Below are 18,313 nucleotides of genomic sequence, written 5' to 3'. Positions count from 1 at the left end.
AGGTCGTATGACTCATACCGGTCTACCGACTCTCGTCATCGCCGTCGTGTCATCCAACGAAAAACACGCGTGTGATTTGTGCGGGGTGTGAAATGCAGTGGGAATTCCGTGCGCAAGTCGCGAACCTTCGCTGGGCCGCGTCACTTGACACAAAACTGGCCATCCGGGCGCACAGCTGGACACAACGACTCAACCGGTCGCCGCACACGGCCAGCCGCCCTGGAGGTCGATTGCGATGGTTGTTGTTGAAGTGAGTCTATTTAGATATAATTTACACTGAACTGGATATGGTGGTGGACTATCGATTCCAAGGTGCTTCGATGAGCCGGCCGCCGAGAGGCTTAGCCGAGCGGGAGACGTGGCGTGTAAACGGCACATGCCGGAACAAAGTTGTCGCGTAGCCATGCGTCGTGCCGCAGGGCGGCCATCATGTGGAAGAGGCACAATGCTTGAGTGTTCAGCAGCAGGTGTTGGAGGTGCAGCTTGGTCAAGAACGCGGCTCGTTGGGCGGCTGCCTCAGGCGTCACAAGGGGCGCCTCGGGGCGAAAGACTCGGTCGTTGCGGGCAAGCCAGACGGTGTGGAGCACGCACGCGCGGAGGATCGGCCAGTCGATTGCGATGGTACTTACATCAGAGTAATTTGGATATATGTACACTAAAACAATATACGAATAGTGTTTTGTGTTGGACAGATTATTGGACGGGCAGCGTCGCAGAGCCGACCAATCCGACGCCAGCACGAGATGACGGTGGTGCCGGCAGCCGCCCATGTCCCATCAGCATGTCGCGTGCGACGGGTGCGAGGTCGATGACTCGCATTCGGTCCACAAGAAAACGAGCAGTCGTCCAACCCAGTGGACCCTAGACCATGCACTAGTACGATGGAACGGGCGTTGTCATCCCCGTCGTGAAAGGTTATATTGAAGAGTAATATCGGTATTGATGCTATAGCGCGCGGTGGCTGCAATATAAACCATACGTGGTCGCGAGGAGCGACAGCGTAATCTTTGTATGTGAGTACCTTGGATATTCGAAGCGACATCCCATCGCATCAAACGTACCCATCTCGCTGCACGGACAGCCGCGCTTCGATGGTCAGCACTGTAGACACGCATTTAATTGACGCAGGCATACAATGCGCCCAATATATATTGGAGCAACGCAATATAATATTTCCACCTTGAAGTTGGCAGCGACATATGCAAGAGTGGGACCGACTCCACATGGCCTGTCCGGTCCGACAGTATTTAATGACTTGGCGTTTGTATGCTTTGAATTAAAATACCCGCGCCTACGTGTCGCAGGGTCAACTTTCGAGGGGCATTTTTCGCGATGCTTGTTGTTATTTTTTTACACAGGTTCCTCCGTATCACTTGGTTTTTGTATAAAATCGCGTCGTGCGGCAATGAATTTGGGGTCGACAGCATTTTAAATTTTTCGTAGTTTTATACGGTCCACACCACCACTGTGAGGAATTGTATGCGTCGGTATCCGGCGTATCCGGATTCGCCGCCGGGAGAAGAGGTCATTGTTCCTGCAGCATCCGCAGCGATGGACCCGCCGACGCTGGCCTTCGAGAAGGAGGACTGCCGATGCAACCGACCCCTCTTCGACCTCAAGTACCTCCGGTAAGACCGTTTGCACCCACTGGACGGGCCCTTCACGGTGGCGGCGACGGCTAGGACGCACCGCGCCAACAGCGTCAAGGTACGTCGTCGCCGCCTCCTGGCATGGGACTCATGTGGCGCCGCCATGGCCTCCGTCGCGTAGCTCATTCGGTACGTGTTCTCTATTGACGGCGAACCGAGGCGAGCGTCGTCGGTAGGTGTTTTCCGCACTGCTGCCCGTCGCACTCGTACGCCAACTTTTGCGCCACGTCGATCGACCTCCGCGCGACGAACGCGCCGCCCGACGTCGAGAGCGACGTGGCCGTGCTGCGCTTCCAGACGACGTCCGAGTTTGTGTACAAGGTCGGCGACGAGCTCGATGCGCAGGACGTGCTCTTGCACCTCCGCCGGTACGACGACAACAAGGCCGAGTGGATCCCGAGCGAGTACCAGTACTACAACAAGGTAGAAGCGTCCATCGCACCTCTGCCGTGCCTTGATGCGCCATATTATGCTAGGCGACGCAAACGATGACGTATCGCTTCAACCACAAGAACAACCTCGGGTGGCACTACGGCTGGATGGGCACGTCGACCAAGGCCCACCGCACGTGCACGCACCAAGTCGTGGTACGTCGTTGCAGCATTCTGGTATGATATGCTGGACGCTTGACCAGGGCTACCTCTTGCGGAAGACGGGCGCGTCCTTGGTCGTGCTGGCGGTGACCGTCTCGCCGCCGTTCATTGTCATGTCGTACCGCCGAGCGTGCTACCATTGCCAGAAGCACCGCGAGAGTGACGGTGACGGCGCCACGAACGCGACGCCGGCGCTCTGCGAGTGCGAAGGCGAGTTCAACGTCGTGCAGGGTCTCTCGATTGAGTCGTCGCCCATGCGCTCGACGCCGGCCCGGTCACCGGCGCCGCCGACCCGAGCTCTCCTGGACCCACACACGATGGAGCGGCAGCTTGCGATCCTCTTTGGCCTCTTGCAGCTGCCGCCGGCTCACGCTTTTGCGGCGCAACTGCACGCGGTCGAGGCGCGGTTGGCCAAAAGCCTCATCTTGCCGCTCGGCGACCGCCTCGGCTTCTCGGCGTCGCGCAAGCGCGCGATGGCGGTCCCGATGCTCCCGACGCGGCGACCGGTCCTCTCGTCCGTCGCGCCCGACTTGATTTCGCTCAAGTCGTGCGCCGTGGACTTGCTGCTCGCGACGCTCGGCGCCTTTGACGTGCTCTCGCAGAACGTCCAGCAGTTTACGCAGAGCACGGGCTTTCTCTTTGTGCGCGCCGACCTCGGCCAGTCGTACGTGGCGTGGCTCAGCAACTACTACCACCTCTTGAACGCCCGCCTCGGCGCCCTCGGCTCGCACCTCGGACACGTCGCGGGTCACATTGCGCACGCGGTTAGCTCCGTGCCCGAGCTCCACGCGACGCGCCTCTACCTCGACGGGCTCGACGCGCCCGAGACGGCCAACACGGCTGGGTTCGACTACTACGTGGCCCAGCTCCGCGAAGTCTACATGGTACCCTGTGTGCTGGATACAAACTTGACTCGAAATGGAATCATGTCTAGGCCGACGGATCGCTGCGCACCCAAATGGCGTCGCCCGTGACGTACTCGGCGCACTGGATCCTCGACAAGGTCCTTGGGCACCGGTACATGGACTCGAACCCGGACCTGGATCCGTCCGTGGTCTCGCTGCTCCGGGTCGTCATTATGGGCTACAGCTTCCACCTCCGCGTCACGGACGTCGCGCTGCAGGTACTACTACACCAACACCGACGCATCGAACGACGACTAGGTGCGCTCGGACCTCCACGCGTTCGAGACAGTGTGGTCCGAGTTTGTGCTGGATGCTCAGCCCCGCGTCTTCCGAGTGTTTCCCAACGGCGAATCGTCGATGGCGCCCATCTCGCAGCTGCAGCACGGCGACTACGTGGCCATGCGTCTCGATGCAGACACGCTCTCCCTCAAGCTCTACGGGTGGCCCAGCGACGGCAGCCGCGTCTGCTACATGGTCCTCTTGCAGCTCTCGCTCGCGTCTCGGACGCTCGACGTGTCGGTGCGGCAGTCCTTCGTCGCAGGGCCCGTCGACGTGGCGACCATGGTCGTCGAAGAGCGCTGCCAACAGTACCTTGTCGAGCACGAGGTCGAGGTGCTGCAGGTAGCAACGCAGTACGGACTGGTCGACGCGCCACCGCCGACGATGGCGTAGTGTCGTCGAAAGACTTGCTTTTTTGGTTGTTATATAGATATAGGACTAGGCATCCTCTGTTGCAAGATTGTCATCTCGCCTGCAGACGCGGAGGACCTAATTGTGGCTAATGGTGGCTAATTGTGGTGGGTAAATGTGGCTGTTTGAGGCAGCGATCCTGAAATTTAGGTTTTCGGTGGCCGCGTCGCCTCGGATGGACGACCTCCGCGACCTCTGCGCGATCCATGCAAAGTCCTCGAGCGACGAGTCCTCGTCCGACGAGAGCATGCCCAGCTCGCCAGCCGCGCCGGCCATCGTCCGCGCCCGCTCTATGGTTGTGCAGCCAGGCGACGACGACGGCAGCGAGTCCGAGGTCGAAGGCAGCGAGTCCGAGGTCGACGGCGCCGACCCGTACGTTTACATTGACGACTCGCCAGAGGAGACAATCGAACCCGGCGAGCTGCCGGCGATGGACCTCTCGGTCATCTACGGCTTTGAGAGCGATAGCTCGGGCGATAGCAGCGGCGAAGACGATTTCACGCCCGGTCCGCGCCGGGCGAAGAAGCCAGCTCTTGGGCCGCGACAGCGCCGGCGGATCCAGGTTCCAGCGCCGGTCAAGGACGAGATTAATATCAAGGTGCAGCCGCTCGAGATCAACGTCCCGTTTGACTTTACGCTCGAAGCGATTGCGACGTACCGGGCTGTGTTTGGGTCGTGCAACGTCCCTGCCTCGTACATTGTGCCGTCGACCGAGCTCTGGCCAGAGCACCTCCACGGCTTGCGCCTCGGCGCGGTCATCGCGCAGGTCCGCGCGTCGCCAGCGATGCTCCAGCAGCGCCAGCTCCTCGATGCGATTGGGTTTGCTTGGACGTCCAAGCGCGGCCACATCCGCTGCATCGTGGTGCCGCCACTGACCAGCGGCCGGCGCGAAGCCGCGGTCGCTCGACCGGCCGTCGTCGTTCTCGGCGCGCTGCGCCTGTACCGGGACCTCTACGGGTCACTCGAAATTCCGACCGACTTTGTCGTACCGCCCTTTAGCCGGCCGTGGATACGGGCGCACGAAGGGCTCATGCTCGCACACACGCTGCCCTCCTTCGCCGTGCACGCGTACGAGCTCCTCGACGACGACGCGACCGACGCCCGCGCCCTCGGGCTCCTTCATGGCGTGCCGCCGTGGGCCTCGCTGCTGGCGCTGCTACGGGACTACCTTGAACGCTTCGATGCGAGTGCGGTGCCCGTGCATTTTGTAATTCCGTCGGACGACATGACATGGCCCGTGGAGAGCCATGGCGTCAAGCTCGGCGACATCGCATGGACGCTTGGTGTCCGCGAACCGCTCCTACCTCGGTCGTGCAAGCGGCAGCTGGCCGAGCTCGACATGGAGCTTTGCTCGGACGCCTCGTGGGCCGCCATCGTCTCTGCGCTGGAAGCCTTTGCCGACGCCGCTGGCCACGTGCACGTGCCGCCCGACTACATTTGCGGCGACATCCACCTCGGGTACTGGGCCGAGCGTCTCGTCGAGGCAGATCGCCTCCAGCTGCTACCGCGTGCGACTGCGCAGACGCTGAAATGGCTTCGCAGTCGCGCAACAAGCGTCGTGTGCGACGACGACGACGACGCGCCCGCCGATGCCGCGCCGACGCCACGTGACGACGTCTGGACGGCAACCATCGAGCGTTTCGACGAAGCGTGCGAGTGGAAGGCGCGGCTTGCGGCGCTGCGGCAGTACCATAACCGGTTCGGCCACCTCCTCGTACCCGAGGACTATGTGCTCGAGAGCACCGAGCCGTCGCTGGCGCTGTATCCGCTCGGCGACCAGGTGCTGTCGCTGCGACGCCGCCGCCGAGACGTGGACGCCGTGCGAACCGACGCCCTCGACGCCCTCGGGTTCGTATGGGACCTCTGGGCGCACGAGCTCTGGCCGACGCTCGAAGATGCCGTCGTGGCGACACCAAGCCCGCTGCCCGAGACTGCTGCGCTCTCGTCGCTCAACGACAGTCCGTGTGGCTACTACTGGACGCTTCTCGAGATCCACGACGGCTTTGCCACGCGCTGGTACCAAGACCGGCTCAAAAAGCTCGGCTTCGACGCGACGACGCGCTGGGCCGCCAAACTCGACGCGCTCTCGATGTTTGACGCTGTATTCCAGCATCTCCACGTCCCGCCCTCGTTCGTCGTGCCGGACGCGCCGCCGTGGCCACCGCAGACGCACCACTTGCCGCTCGGGCTCATGGTGCAGTGGATCCGCCAGTGCCAAGCCCACATCCATGCGGCGCGCAAGGCCGAGCTGGACGGACGCCATTTTGAGTGGATCGCCATCGACTTTGGCGACGTCGACGCCGGTCTCGCGCAGTACAAGCTGCTGGTCGACGCCGACGCGGACGTACCGCCAACGTTTGTGATCCCATCGCACGCTCCGTGGCCCGAAGGGCTCTGGCAACTGGCGCTCGGCGCGCTGCTGGCCAAGCAGCGCGTGTACCTGCGACGCATGACGGCGGTGCACGCCGACCTGCTTGCCGCGCTCGGTGTTCCCGGCGTGCCGCCGCCGTCGCTCCAGCACGTTCGCTACAACTGGTTCGTCGTCGTCTCGGCGCTCGACGAGTTCCGAGGCCGGTTCGGCCACAGCGAGGTTCCCTTGCTCTATACGATCCCAACCGTCGGCGGCAAGTGGGTGCGCAGCTTGCTCGGGATGCCGCTCGGCTTCTTTGCCCGCGTTTGCCGCGACCACTTGGCGCGTCTCGTGCCGCACGTCCAGCAGTCGCTTCTAAGCCTTGGCTTCGCATCGGCCAACCCGAGACGCTACGAGGACGGCGAGATCTTGCCGAGTCCGTTGAGCCCGCCCCGACCAAGCGCCACGCCGATGGCGCCCTTGAAACCACTCGCCGCGACGGCAAGAAAAACACCCCGAGCGCATCATCGCATGTCGTCGTCGGGGTCTAGCGCAGACACGCCGTTGGTTGTGTCACGAAAACGAACGGCCAGCAGCGTTCCATTAATGGAGCCGCCGGCTCGGCCACTGCCTCGGGACGTGACGCCTGATGACAACGAGAGTCCAAGTCCCGTGGTCCCGTCGCCGTTGCGCCGCAATATGTTGGCTACTGCCAGCCTCGCTGAACCGGAGAGCGCCTCCTCGATGTCGGACGAGCCAGTGCCGAGTCCAACGCCGTCCGAGAACGACGACGCTGGCATCGATGTCGACGACACAAGCGACTTTGATGCTGCCAAGGCCAACGCGACGTCCCTTGACGGACAGGAGCTGTTTGAGCCGGACGATACCGCGTCACTGCCTCCGTCGATACCGCTCCTCCGGGCGTGCCACGTTTTCTACAAGAACTTTGGGCACATGAACATCCCGCGATCGTTCGTCGTGCCATCCAACGACGCGCAGTGGCCCCCCGACGCGTGGGACGTTCCGCTTGGCGCGCACTGGCACGCGTCTGCGACAACCCGTCGCTGCTCCATTCATCGGCCTCCCGCCGAGCTCGTGGAGGAAGGGCTCGCGGCCTACATGCGTCGCACTGGCCATGAGCACGTGAGCCCGACGTTTGTGATCCCAGACGACGACACGTGGCCCGCCGACGTGCGTCGACTGCGACTCGGCGCCGCGCTTCAGCGGTCGAGGGCCCCGCCCCCCGACATCGTTGTCAACTGGAGCCTCTGCCTCCTTGCGCTGTCGACGTACCGGGCGACCTTCTACCATGTCAATGTACCCGCCGCCTTTGTCGTACCGACGCAAGCCTGGGAGTGGCCCGAAGAGCTCGGGGACTACCCGCTCGGCGACGTCCTCTGCCACATTCGAGCCGGGCGCGTGCCGCTGCGACGCTCCGACGCCACGCGTCTCGAGCGCCTTGGGTTCGCATTCGTCCTCGGCTGAGATCGCACCTGTCGAAATAGTATCCGCGCGTTGGTTGTGTGCAATATTGTCCGTTGGTTGTGTGCAATATATTATCTGTTTGTGTGCAATATGGTCTAGTGGTGGCATGTGACACGGCGAGTAGCTCCGGCACCGCGATGTGGAAAGCATCGCTGCGTCCAAGGACGGCACCGAGAGCTCGAACGGCCTCGACTGCAGAACGAGTGGCGAGGGTGTGTGGCAGTAGACGCCTCATACAGTGGTTGAGCACTGGTATTTGTATCGGCACAGCTCTACCACCACTAGGCCGATGTGTTTGTATCAATCTATCAGTCAGATAGTCCTACCGAGAAACCGTTCGGATGGGACTGTACAGGAGCCTGTGGCCAGGGCTCCAGCAGTCACTAGCCTATCCAGTTCCCTATTTGCCTCTTAGTACACACGCCGGGGTTCGGGAGTACGGCCTCGCTTTGCCCGGCGTTTGGAGACGGTATAGCATGTTTCAATATATATTGGGCAAAGGCTCGGTGCGCTTAGGAATATTGCAATATTTGATCGCACTTACCACGGACGAGTCGATTCCAGGACCGAATGCGCAGCAAGCGGGACCTAGCCGCGGCCCCGTCCGTCGTTCTCGTCCGGCGCCGGCGGCAGAGCTGGGAGGCCAAGCTGCTGGCGATGCAGACCTTCCACCGGCTGCACGGCCACGTCAAGGTGCCCAACTCCTTTGTCGTGCCACATGACGACCCGGCGTGGCCACCCGACACGTGTGGCATGAGGCTCGGGTCCGCCGCCGCCAACTTTCGCAACCGCGCCGACACGCTGTCGCCCGAGCAGAAGGCCGCGCTCACGGATCTCGGCTACTCGTGGAAGACGACGGCGGTGCCATGGGATCTCAAGGTCGCTGCGCTCGCCACGTACCGCCGACTACACTGCCACTGCAACGTGCCGCCCGAGTTTGAAGTGCCATCGCACGACAGCGCATGGCCGCAAGCGCTCTGGACGATCAAGCTCGGAAAGGTCGTGGCGAACATCCGCATCAAGGGCCAGGCCGCGCTCACGGAAGGGCGACGACAGCAGCTCCAGGACCTCGGCTTCGTCTGGTGTCCCCGCACGAGCCAGCAGCTCGTCGCGCAGTGGGAGACCAACATGCACGCGCTCACCGTGTACAAGCAGCTCCACGGACACGTCCTCGTGCCCGATGACTTTGTCGTACCGGAGGCTGCGCCGTGGCCGGAGATCGTCTTCAACGTCAAGCTCGGGCACATTACGGGCCTCCTGCGCAGTGTCGAGCTGTCACCCGCGCAGCGCGACGAGCTGCGGCGCCTCGGCTTCCTCTTCAACACGAGCCTCGAGCACGAAACAGCGATCGTGCTCTCTGGTGCCGCCACGTACCACCAGCTGATCGCCGACGCGTCGTACGAGATCCCGCGCGCCTTTGTCGTGCCAGCGTCGCCAGCGTGGCCCGAGAACCTCTGGTACCTCCCGCTCGGCGTCTTTTGGGCCAACGCCGTCGCGCGCATCGCAGCCGGCGACGTCTCGACGCTCGCAGCCTTGCACGAGGCCGGCGTCTACTACGAACCGAGGGCCTCGGCGCACCGGTTCCTCACTGCATTGGACGCCTTTGCCACGCACCATGGCCACGTGAACGTCCCGTCGTCGTACCGCATCCCGACGCACGAGGAGGAGCAGTGGCCGCGAACCGTCGGCGGCATGGACCTCGGACGCCAGGTGGCCCTTATCCGCGCGAGCCGCGCGTCCGTGCCAGACGATGTGTGCGACCGGCTGCAAGCGCTGCAGTTCCGATGGACCGACGACGATTGGAGTGACGCCGAGATTGCTGCCGCCTGGGACGTCTACGAGCAAATCTGCGGCCACCGCGTCTTGGGACCGACGTTTACAGTGCCCGAAGACGACTTGCGCTGGCCGTCGGCGCTCTGGACCCTACCCCTCGGGAAACTCCGCTTCGTGCACCGACCCGCCTTGGACGCCCGCTGGTTCCGCGGTCTGCAGGCTTACTACGACGTCTTTGGCCATGTGGACGTGCCGCCGCACTATGTGGTGCCGTCCGATGGCGTCTCTTGGCCGTCCGAGCTCTGGGGCTTGGACCTCGGCGCCGTCGTCGACCATCTGCGATGTGGCCAAGTACGCTTGACGAAAGACCGCTTGGAATGGCTCTGTGAACATGCTTTTGGCGCGACGTAACTCGCGTTGTCCTATTTATTACACTAACACTGTAACTACTTTGACTGCTCTACATCGAGCACACCGAGCGCTTCGATCGCCATCCACTCGTTCGGGAGCAAGAGCACGTCGTTGGCGCGCAGCTTGGCCACGAGAAAGCCGAGGCGGAGACCCCACGTCTCGCTCGGCCACGCTGCGTCGCCCGTCGGCACGCTGAACGCCCAATCCACGTCCCGCCACGGCGTCGAGAGGCGCGCGTAGGTTGCCAGCGCAGCGTATGCGACATCGTAGTCGACATCCAGGGGCGCCCACAGGAACCCGGCGTCGGTCAGGTCGCGCCACTGGGCGTGCGAGAGATAGGGCTCAGACGCGTGCCACGTGAGCGCGAGGGCGCCGAGGGGCAGGCGCCACAGCGCCGGTGGCCACGAGGAGTCGTCGTCGCTTGGCACGACAAAGTCGCTCGGCACGTCGGGCGACCGGTTATGACGCATGTAGAGCTGCAGCGCCGCCACCTCTGTCGCCCACGACGGCGCCTCGTCGGGTTCGTCGCGTGGACTATACCCAAGGGCGACGACATCGCTCGCCGCGTTGGCAGCGACGCAATGTTGCAACCTGTAGCTCAGTGGAAAGCCCGCCATCTCGACAGGCCAGCGCAGGTCGTGCGTCGGCACGCAGTACGACGGCGGTACGTTCGCATCACCATGAATCTGGCCGTAGACGCTCAGAACGTCCGCAACGGACGGCGACGACCATTGAAAGCCCAACGCCTCGAGCTCGCGTCGGCGGTCTCGAGGCAAAAGGTACCGAAGCGCGCGGAGCCGGGCCACGATGCCTCCAACGTCGAGCCCGGCCGTGTCGGGCTCGAGCGACGCTGTCGAGGCAGCGCTCGACATGTCGCTCTCGACAGGCAAGAGAAGACGCGGGGGTAAATCCAGATGCCCCTCCTGCGTCTTGGCCAGCGAGAGCGCGGCAAAGATCGTCGTCCACTGGGCATCCGCCGCACTCGACCAGTGCATCAAGCCCATCGCCGTGAGCTCGTGCACGACACTGGGCGCGACACCGTCTTGGGCGCACCGAAGCAGCTCAACGTACGCGCCGAGACGAAAGCGCCGCAGCGTCGAGGGCCATGCCGAGTCGCAGGTTGGCACAACAAACGTTGGCGGCACACGCACATGCCCGTGCACGCGTTGGTAGACCACGAGCGCTGCGTGGATCGGGACGGCCGTCGTCGCATCGTGGCGCCACCGGACACCGACCGCTTCCAAGGCCGCCTTCTTCGTGGCATCGAGGAAGCCGGCGTGCACGAGCGACCGCAGTCGACGCAGCGACCGCCCAATCGGGAGTCCCGCGGCGTCGGCGGGCCACATGGCCTCTTCGCTGTCGGCCGATTCGACCTTTGAGGCTGGGACGACGAAGGAGCTGGGGACGTTGGCGTGGCCGTGCAAAGCGTGGAAAGCGGCGACGGCGGCCACAAACGTGGTCCACGGCAGCGCTTCGTGCCAGAGGAACCCGAGCGCGTCGAGCTGCGCGCGCATCGCCAACGTCAGTCGGCGTCGGTTGCGCCGAAGGCCGCTCACAATGTGCCCGAGCTTCAGCGCCCACGTCGACGCCGGCCACGCCTGGTCGCTCGGAACCATAAAGCCAGATGGCACCATGAGGTGGCCGTGCAGGCGGCCAAAGCTGTGCAGCGCCAGCAGCTTGTTTTCCCACGAGTAGGCACTCACCGTCCACGCGAACCCGAGGTTCGCGAGCGCGTCCATCTTGTCGGCGCTCAGCGGCGGGCCGTGGCGCAGGCCCTGCACGACGGCCCCGAGCTTGAGCTGCCAAAAGCGCTGCGGCCAGAGCGCGCTGCGGTCGGGCACCTTGAAGCGATGCGGCACGTTGGCGTGGCCGTGCAGCCCATGGTAGATGGTCAGCGCCGCGAGCTTCGTGGGCCAGTCCATGGTCTTGGGCTGGAGAATCCCGAGGACGCCGAGCGCCTCGAGCTCGGTCACTTGGTCCCATGTGAGTGCGGTGGAGGTTTGCAGAGCATGCACCTCCTCGCCGAGCGGCAGGTGCCACAACTCGGGCGGCCACTGCGGGTCGGACGCTGGGATCGTGTAGTATGGTGGCATGCGTGTGTGCCCAAAGATCGACTTGTACGTTGTAAGCGCTTCAAGGAGGAGGTCCCACTCGACGGCGCCGCGCCAGAGAAACCCGAGGTCGTCGAGCTGCGCACGCTTGGCGGGATCGAGCTTCTCGGCGCGTGCGCGGAGATACGTGACCTTCATGCCGAGCTTCATGCGCCAGAGGTCGTCGGGCCACTCGGGCGAGTCCGTCGGCACTTCGAATGTTCGGGGCACGCGCATGTGGCCGTGGAGGTTCTTGTAGACCTGCAGCGCTAGCAGCGTGTCGTACCACGAGTCGTACGTCGCCAAGAGCCCGATCGACTGCAGCTGCCGCTGGCGCGCGTCCGGCAGCTCGGTGATCTTGGCGCGGAGGCTCGAGAGGACGCGGCCGAGCTTGACGCCCCAGACGTCGCGTGGCCACGCTGCGTCGTTGCTGGGCACGACAAAGTCTGCGGGCACGTCGAGATCGCCGGATATCGCCTTGTACGCGCGAAGCGCCATGAGATGCTGCGCCCACCTGAGCTCGCGTAGATCAGAGACAAAGTTCATTGCGTCGAGCGCCGACTGCATCGACGGCGGCAGCTTGCGGTGGGCGTACGCTGCGCAGAACGTGGTGAGGTTGACGACCTTGCCGCGAAGGCAAGTCGGCCACGGCGCCTCCGCCGGGACCGTGTACCGGCGCGGAAGGTACGTGTAGCTGGACGTCGGCGACTGTACGGCGTGCGCGATCTTGACGAGCTCGAGGAGCTGGCGTGGCCCGCCCCGCTTCCGCTGCTGCATCCTCGCAGTTCGGCAATTCGATTTTTCATTACACTGGATGTTTGTATGGAAAACATAGAACGCGATGGCCGAGATTGAAGGGAACTTCCCCGACGTTCCCACAGCTTACTCAAACCAAGCCAAAATATCCAAGCCGCCACGTCATCGCTTGCGCTGTTTCGCCGCAGACACTGGATGAACCAGGATTCGGCCACTGCATTCGGTTTGGAATCGAGTCCATTTGAACTGCACCCCACGTAAGGCGCTGTGGGTCAACGCCGTTGCAAGCGTATTGATGCGCGAGTCGCGCTAGGACGAAGCGAGGTCGCGTTGGCAGCAGCATCGCGGGGGCAAGCGAGCGCGAATGCTATAAGAACTCGGTCGAGTGGAAGCAAGAGAGAGGGCTTCGTGGTCGTTCAGCAAATTGCACTTTGAAACATTCTGCGAGTTCAAGTCAATGTGGGATATTGGACCAACGGTGGAGGGCCTTTGGTTCACCAAACACAGCAGTGGATCGGATGCGAGCCAGCAGCAGTCAGAACAAATGTATCTTGGCTGCCTCGACGACCGACTCTGCTTCGCCCCTTGACATCCGCCGCCGATCTCCCTCGTCGATCCGAGCCCATCACGTCGGCGGTGTCACTGCCATCAACGCCCCTCGGACTGGAACCTCTTCCATGTGACGTGATATGCTGACGCAGAGGACATCTGTGCCCGAGCACGACATCGAAGCGAGCTCAGTGGCGTGGGAGGGTTAAACCGCCGTTGCCTTCCGCGCGCGGCGTGGTGTCAAGTAAGCTTTGTTGTGACAACTCGACGCAGGCGAGCGCGGAATACGGTTGCGGTAAAGCGTCCTGTCTTCCAATCTGGCGACCGCACTGAGCACTTGTCTGACCACTTGCATCGACGACGGTAAGGAGACTGCTGCCTTGAATGTCTGCGAGGCTGTCAAAAATCAAACCCAGTAGAGAAGCTCGTGGCACCTCGATGCTTGGCCGCAGTACGCGACGGAGTCGAGGGCCAGCACACGGCAATGGCATACCGGTAGATCTTGGTCGTGTTGCGGGACGTGTTGTACCGGTACTACAAGTAATCTGCCGTGGCGCGTCTGATATGAGCGTGGTGACATACACCGTATGCGGAATCGGCGTAAAGATGGCGCAGCGAAGGCCAGCGCCTTGTCAGCACTCCACCGAAGACGACGCAGCTGGACGCAGCCGAGGACTTGCCGATGTTCCGGCGGGGTTTCCGAACCAGGAAACCGAAGTCGCGGTGCCAATGACGGTGACGGGACACTCTTGAAAAGGCGTGGGGCGATGGACGACCCAATGAGGGCGCGGCAGATGCTGGGACAAGCGCACCATAAAGTTGAAGTGTAAGTTTGCACTTGCGATTTCACTTGAAAACGGCCAGCCATGGCGACTGCAACATCATCATCCTGGGCGGTCTCCTTTCGCATGGGCGACTGCAAGTGCGCGGATCGCGCCTCGCTCTTCGAGCACAAGTATCTCCGCACGCACCGCGCCGGCAGCGTCAAGCTCGTCCGGTCCGTCTCTCCGTTCCGTTGTCGTCGTCGTGGCAATATCCGTTGAACTAGGTGCTTTCCGCACTGCTGCCCGGAGCACACGTACGCCAACTTTTGCACCACGTCGCTCGACGTCGTAGTCTCGAACGCGACGCTTGACATCGACGCCGACCTGGCGTACCTGCGGTTCCAGCCGTCGACGGACCGGGTGCTGGCCGTCGGCGACGTCGTCGACGAAGCGACTGTTGTCCACAGCACGCGTAGCCAAGCCAACATCAAAGGCGACTGGATTGCGAGCGACTCGAGGCAGTTGGACGCGGTACAGTGCCATCAACAACCACCCATTGACGCTCCTGCACGGTAGAGTACGATGACGTACCGCTTCAACCACCACAACCTCCTCGGGTGGCACTACGGCTGGGTGGGTACGTCCACGAAAGCCCACCGCACGGCGACCCACCGCATCGTCGTACGCTTGTCTATCGGTAGCGTCACCAGCGTCACCACTTGCTGCATAGGCCTACGTCCTTCGCCGACTGGGTCCGCAATCGCTCCGCGTCGTCGGCGTCCACCGGTCGCCGCCGTTTATCATCATGTCGTACCGACGAGCGTGCTACCATTGCCAAAAGCACCGCGGCGGCGTTACGACGACGGGTTGCGAGTGCGACGGCGAGTTCAACGCGCGCCTGGCGTCGTCTCCGCCGCCGTCGTCGGGTAGCAGTGCGGGGTCTCCGCCGCGCCCGAGCACTGCACTCGCGACGCGACGTGTCGATCCGATGGTCATGGGGCAGCAGCTCGGCACTGTCATGTCCTTCCTGCACCGACTGCCGTCGCACGCGTTCGCAGGCAAGTACGATCGAATCGCAGAGCAGCTGACAAAGAGCTTGCTCCAGCCACTCGGTGCTCGGTGGGGCTCGAGCCGCGTCACGTTTCCGCGATGGATGCGGCCGACGCCGGCGACCCCAGGCTCGTCGTCGCTCGACGCGTTAACGACGGTCTGCCTCGACCTCTTCCTCGCGAGCGTCTCGATGGACACAATGTTTGAGCAGTCCAAGTTCATGCAGGCGAACGCGCCGCGGCTCCTCGACCGGCAAGCGCTACAGGACGCGTACCTCGAGTGGCTCCATTTACACTACCGCTACTTCAACCACCTCCTCGAGCCCATGTTCCTCACCCTCGAGGGCCTCGCGACGCACATCAACGCCGTGTCCCAAGCGGGTGCGCTGGTGCCGACGGCGATCGGGACAACGTCGATCACGGGGTTTGAGAACTTTGTCGCCCAGCTACGCGAGGTCTACATGGTAGGCCAGACGAGATCCAAAGAGGGGTAGGGTTCACGCGGGGCGACTAGGGCGTGCCCGTGGCGGCGCCGCCGGTTCGGAACTTGGTGCCGTCGTCGTTCAACGGCCACTGGGTCTTCCAGGAGACGCTCTCGTCGGCCTTTTCGATGGACCCGAGTGAGTTTGACCCGTCCGTGATCACGATCGTCCGCAGCATCACCATGACGTACGCGTTCCAGTGGGTCCTCTCGGTCACGTCGCTGCACGTAAGAGTTCGAGCGTGGAGATGAAGACGTGACGAAGAACGTAGATGCGCTCGGACCTCGAAGCGCACCCGACGCAATGGAGCGAGATGGTGCTGGACGGGCACCCGCGTGTCTTTCGCGTCTTCCCGAACGGCGAGGCGTCCATGACCATGGTGGCCGGGTACCTCCACGGCGACTACCGCGCGTGGCTCGAAAACAACCAACTGCTGACGATCCAGATCTACACGTGGGGCTCTCACGATGCGATTTGCGTCCGGTTCCAAGCCCGCGCGGCCCATGGACAGCTCGAGATTCAAGTCACGGTCGTGCGGGCGCCGATTCTGAAAGATGACGGCGACGACTGGTCGACGTGGACAGCGTCGTCGCGCTGCGCAGCGTTTCGCCACGAGATCGAGTCGGTCGTCGTGCGCTTCCAGCTCGTCTACAAGGACATTCCGCTGCACGAGACCTCCTCGGCATCGATGCGAACAAGACAATACTAGAGTATAATATTGTCCTATTGGACGTTCTATTTCGTACGTAGCACTAGTACGACGTAGACGGGGTAGCTGTGTCGCGAACGCCTCTGAGGTCCACGGCTCCGCGCGGAATGCACCAAGCGACGCTGGCGGTTGCCTTGCCGCTGCTGCTGCTCTTGTCAAGAGGTCGCCGCATGGCGCTCTGGGCGCCACGTTGTACAGCGCCACCTGTGCTGTCAAACCTGGAGTACTAGTATCGCACGAGTTCTGCGTTTGTTCTGGTATGAAGTACAGGCCATGGCAGAGAGTGATACTTCACAAAGGTTCAAGGTTCGGGTGCGATCGGAGAGGCGCAGGCTCATGCGAACGAAGCTTACCGTAGCTTGATTCTGCAGCTCGTAGCTCACAAGAGTGCTACATACCCTGCACATCCTGGCCATCATCGAGCGGTGCCGAATCTGGGTGCAGAAATGCGCAGGTGCGAGATGCGACGTCATCTGCAACCACCCGCGTCGTCCTCTTCGGCGTTAGCTCGTTGCGCCACCTTGAGCAGCTTATTGACGCGCTATCAGCAGCCAGCAGCCGCCTGCTCTGCTGGACAAGAGCACGGTGCTGGCTGTGATTGATGGACCCGCGACCACATTGCAGGGTACGTGAGGCGCTCGACCTGCCTCTTCAAGCGATGCCATTGGTCAAAAACCCATCCATTTCGAGACACGAGCCAATCAGCGTGTCGCATGCCACTGACTAGCCCGCTGCAGGTTGCATTTTAAAGCTAAGAATCAATGCTACATACAATGGCCAAGTGTGGAATAAAAATATACGCGACCAACCGGCCTTTCTACCCGCGTGGTCAATCTCGCTTGCGATCGTCCAGGAGCGATGCAGTGCCGCAGCTTTAGCCGCCTCGTGCTCATCTTCACCAATGTGCTCTTCCTCGTGCTCGGCGGCGTCCTCATCGTCATCGGCGGTTGGCCATCGTGTGTGCGCGTCCGTCCTCTCATGCGCGCGTAGGCTACATGATGCACGTGCCCGACCTGAACGCGTTCTCGGCCGATGGCATCTCAAGCGCCGTCATGGCCTGCGGCGTGCTCATCGTGCTCATCGCGCTCCTCGGCTGCTGCGGCGCACACTGGGAAAGCAAGGTCTTCCTCTGCCCGTACGCGACGCTGGTATGTAGGCTGCATGCAACGGGATGATGACGGTGTCGTAGGTGACCGTGTCGGTCGTCGCGCAGCTCGCGCTCGCCGGCCTCATGCTGCACGTACACCACTCGCTGGTCCACATCTCGCAGGCCAGCTACGCAAACCAGTCGGCGTTGCTGTCCGAGGACGACCAGATCATCCTCGGGAGCCTCCACTCGATCTTCAACGAGGCGTACGACGCCTGCCAGCCGCAGGTCGACCTCATCAAGAGCCTCCAAGTCGGCTCGGTCGTGCTGCAGTGCATGGGCGCCGACCCGTCGTACCAGTGGTTTGCCCCGTTCGCGGCCAACCGCTGCTCGATCCGGAAGCAGGACCTGCTCCCGAACTCGACCTTTCGCCAGTGCGCCAAAGACATGGCCGACGGTGCGAGCGCGACGCAGCTGACGAAGGAAGCTCTCTTTTGCTCGTGCGAGGCCAACCTCGTCGCATGGATGGACGAACAGAGGTGCTTCACTCTCCAACGATCCCTATCCGATCCGAAAACTACACTATCCAATGCGTAGTGAGCTCATTGGCACGATCGTCGGCGTCATTGCGGGCTTTGAGGTGGCCCTCGTGCTTCTCTCGTTCTACCTCGTGTGCACGCAGCGCCGGCGCCACCGCGGGTACCAAGAGATCCGCATGCCGCTGCGGCCGCAGTTCAACGCGCACCCGTACAACAACCTGCGTATGAACCCGGCCAACAACCCGTACCAGCCGCAAGCTGGCCGCACAGCGCAGTCGCCGCTCGTGCCGCCGCAGCCTTGAGAAAATGATGCACTGGTTGCACGCTGTGCTTTAAATATGGCGTGAATTTTGGTTTGCGTGGTCTGCTACCCTAAGAGTGACGCACTATGCCGGCCGAGGCAGTTGTCGTATACGAACGAGCGCGCGACCC

General features: G+C 62.7%; 6 protein-coding genes across 6 annotated transcripts; 5 read left to right on the top strand and 1 right to left on the bottom strand.

Annotated features, from left to right (window-relative positions):
• Nucleotides 1-1,474: 1,474 nt before the first annotated feature.
• On the top strand, nt 1,475-3,879 carry SPRG_08951 (hypothetical protein). Its single transcript, XM_012348293.1, has 8 exons — nt 1,475-1,628; nt 1,683-1,707; nt 1,771-1,778; nt 1,826-2,072; nt 2,126-2,236; nt 2,284-3,126; nt 3,177-3,365; nt 3,406-3,879. The coding sequence occupies exons 1-8, from the start codon at nt 1,480-1,482 to the stop codon at nt 3,817-3,819; spliced, it is 1,986 nt and encodes a 661-aa protein (XP_012203683.1). The 5' UTR covers nt 1,475-1,479; the 3' UTR covers nt 3,820-3,879.
• Nucleotides 3,880-4,012: 133 nt separating this feature from the next.
• Nucleotides 4,013-7,672, top strand: SPRG_08950 (hypothetical protein; the record flags this gene model as incomplete). Its single annotated transcript, XM_012348292.1, has 1 exon — nt 4,013-7,672. The coding sequence occupies one exon, from the start codon at nt 4,013-4,015 to the stop codon at nt 7,670-7,672; it is 3,660 nt and encodes a 1,219-aa protein (XP_012203682.1).
• A 539-nt stretch (nt 7,673-8,211) lies between these two features.
• SPRG_08949 (hypothetical protein) lies at nt 8,212-9,902 on the top strand. The gene has a single exon (XM_012348291.1). It carries the CDS (start codon nt 8,243-8,245, stop codon nt 9,854-9,856), a length of 1,614 nt encoding a protein of 537 aa, XP_012203681.1. The 5' UTR covers nt 8,212-8,242; the 3' UTR covers nt 9,857-9,902.
• SPRG_08948 (hypothetical protein) lies at nt 9,892-12,737 on the bottom strand (the record flags this gene model as incomplete). The annotated part of the gene is made up of 1 exon (XM_012348290.1): nt 9,892-12,737. Exon 1 carries the CDS (start codon nt 12,721-12,723, stop codon nt 9,892-9,894), a length of 2,832 nt encoding a protein of 943 aa, XP_012203680.1. The 5' UTR covers nt 12,724-12,737.
• Nucleotides 12,738-14,100: 1,363 nt separating this feature from the next.
• SPRG_08947 (hypothetical protein) lies at nt 14,101-16,275 on the top strand. Its single transcript, XM_012348289.1, has 6 exons — nt 14,101-14,248; nt 14,300-14,546; nt 14,592-14,696; nt 14,746-15,528; nt 15,579-15,773; nt 15,818-16,275. The coding sequence occupies exons 1-6, from the start codon at nt 14,118-14,120 to the stop codon at nt 16,253-16,255; spliced, it is 1,899 nt and encodes a 632-aa protein (XP_012203679.1). The 5' UTR covers nt 14,101-14,117; the 3' UTR covers nt 16,256-16,275.
• A 787-nt stretch (nt 16,276-17,062) lies between these two features.
• Nucleotides 17,063-18,183, top strand: SPRG_08946 (hypothetical protein; the record flags this gene model as incomplete). The annotated part of the gene is made up of 4 exons (XM_012348288.1): nt 17,063-17,201; nt 17,246-17,403; nt 17,445-17,881; nt 17,940-18,183. The coding sequence occupies exons 1-4, from the start codon at nt 17,114-17,116 to the stop codon at nt 18,181-18,183; spliced, it is 927 nt and encodes a 308-aa protein (XP_012203678.1). The 5' UTR covers nt 17,063-17,113.
• Between the last annotated feature and the right edge of the window lie 130 nt (nt 18,184-18,313).

The sequence above is a fragment of the Saprolegnia parasitica genome (genome assembly GCF_000151545.1).
Source record: "Saprolegnia parasitica CBS 223.65 unplaced genomic scaffold supercont2.42, whole genome shotgun sequence".
NCBI classification, from domain to species: domain Eukaryota; phylum Oomycota; class Saprolegniomycetes; order Saprolegniales; family Saprolegniaceae; genus Saprolegnia; species Saprolegnia parasitica.
Note: the sequence above shows the minus strand (reverse complement) of the source record. Positions and strands in the feature narration are given on the sequence as shown.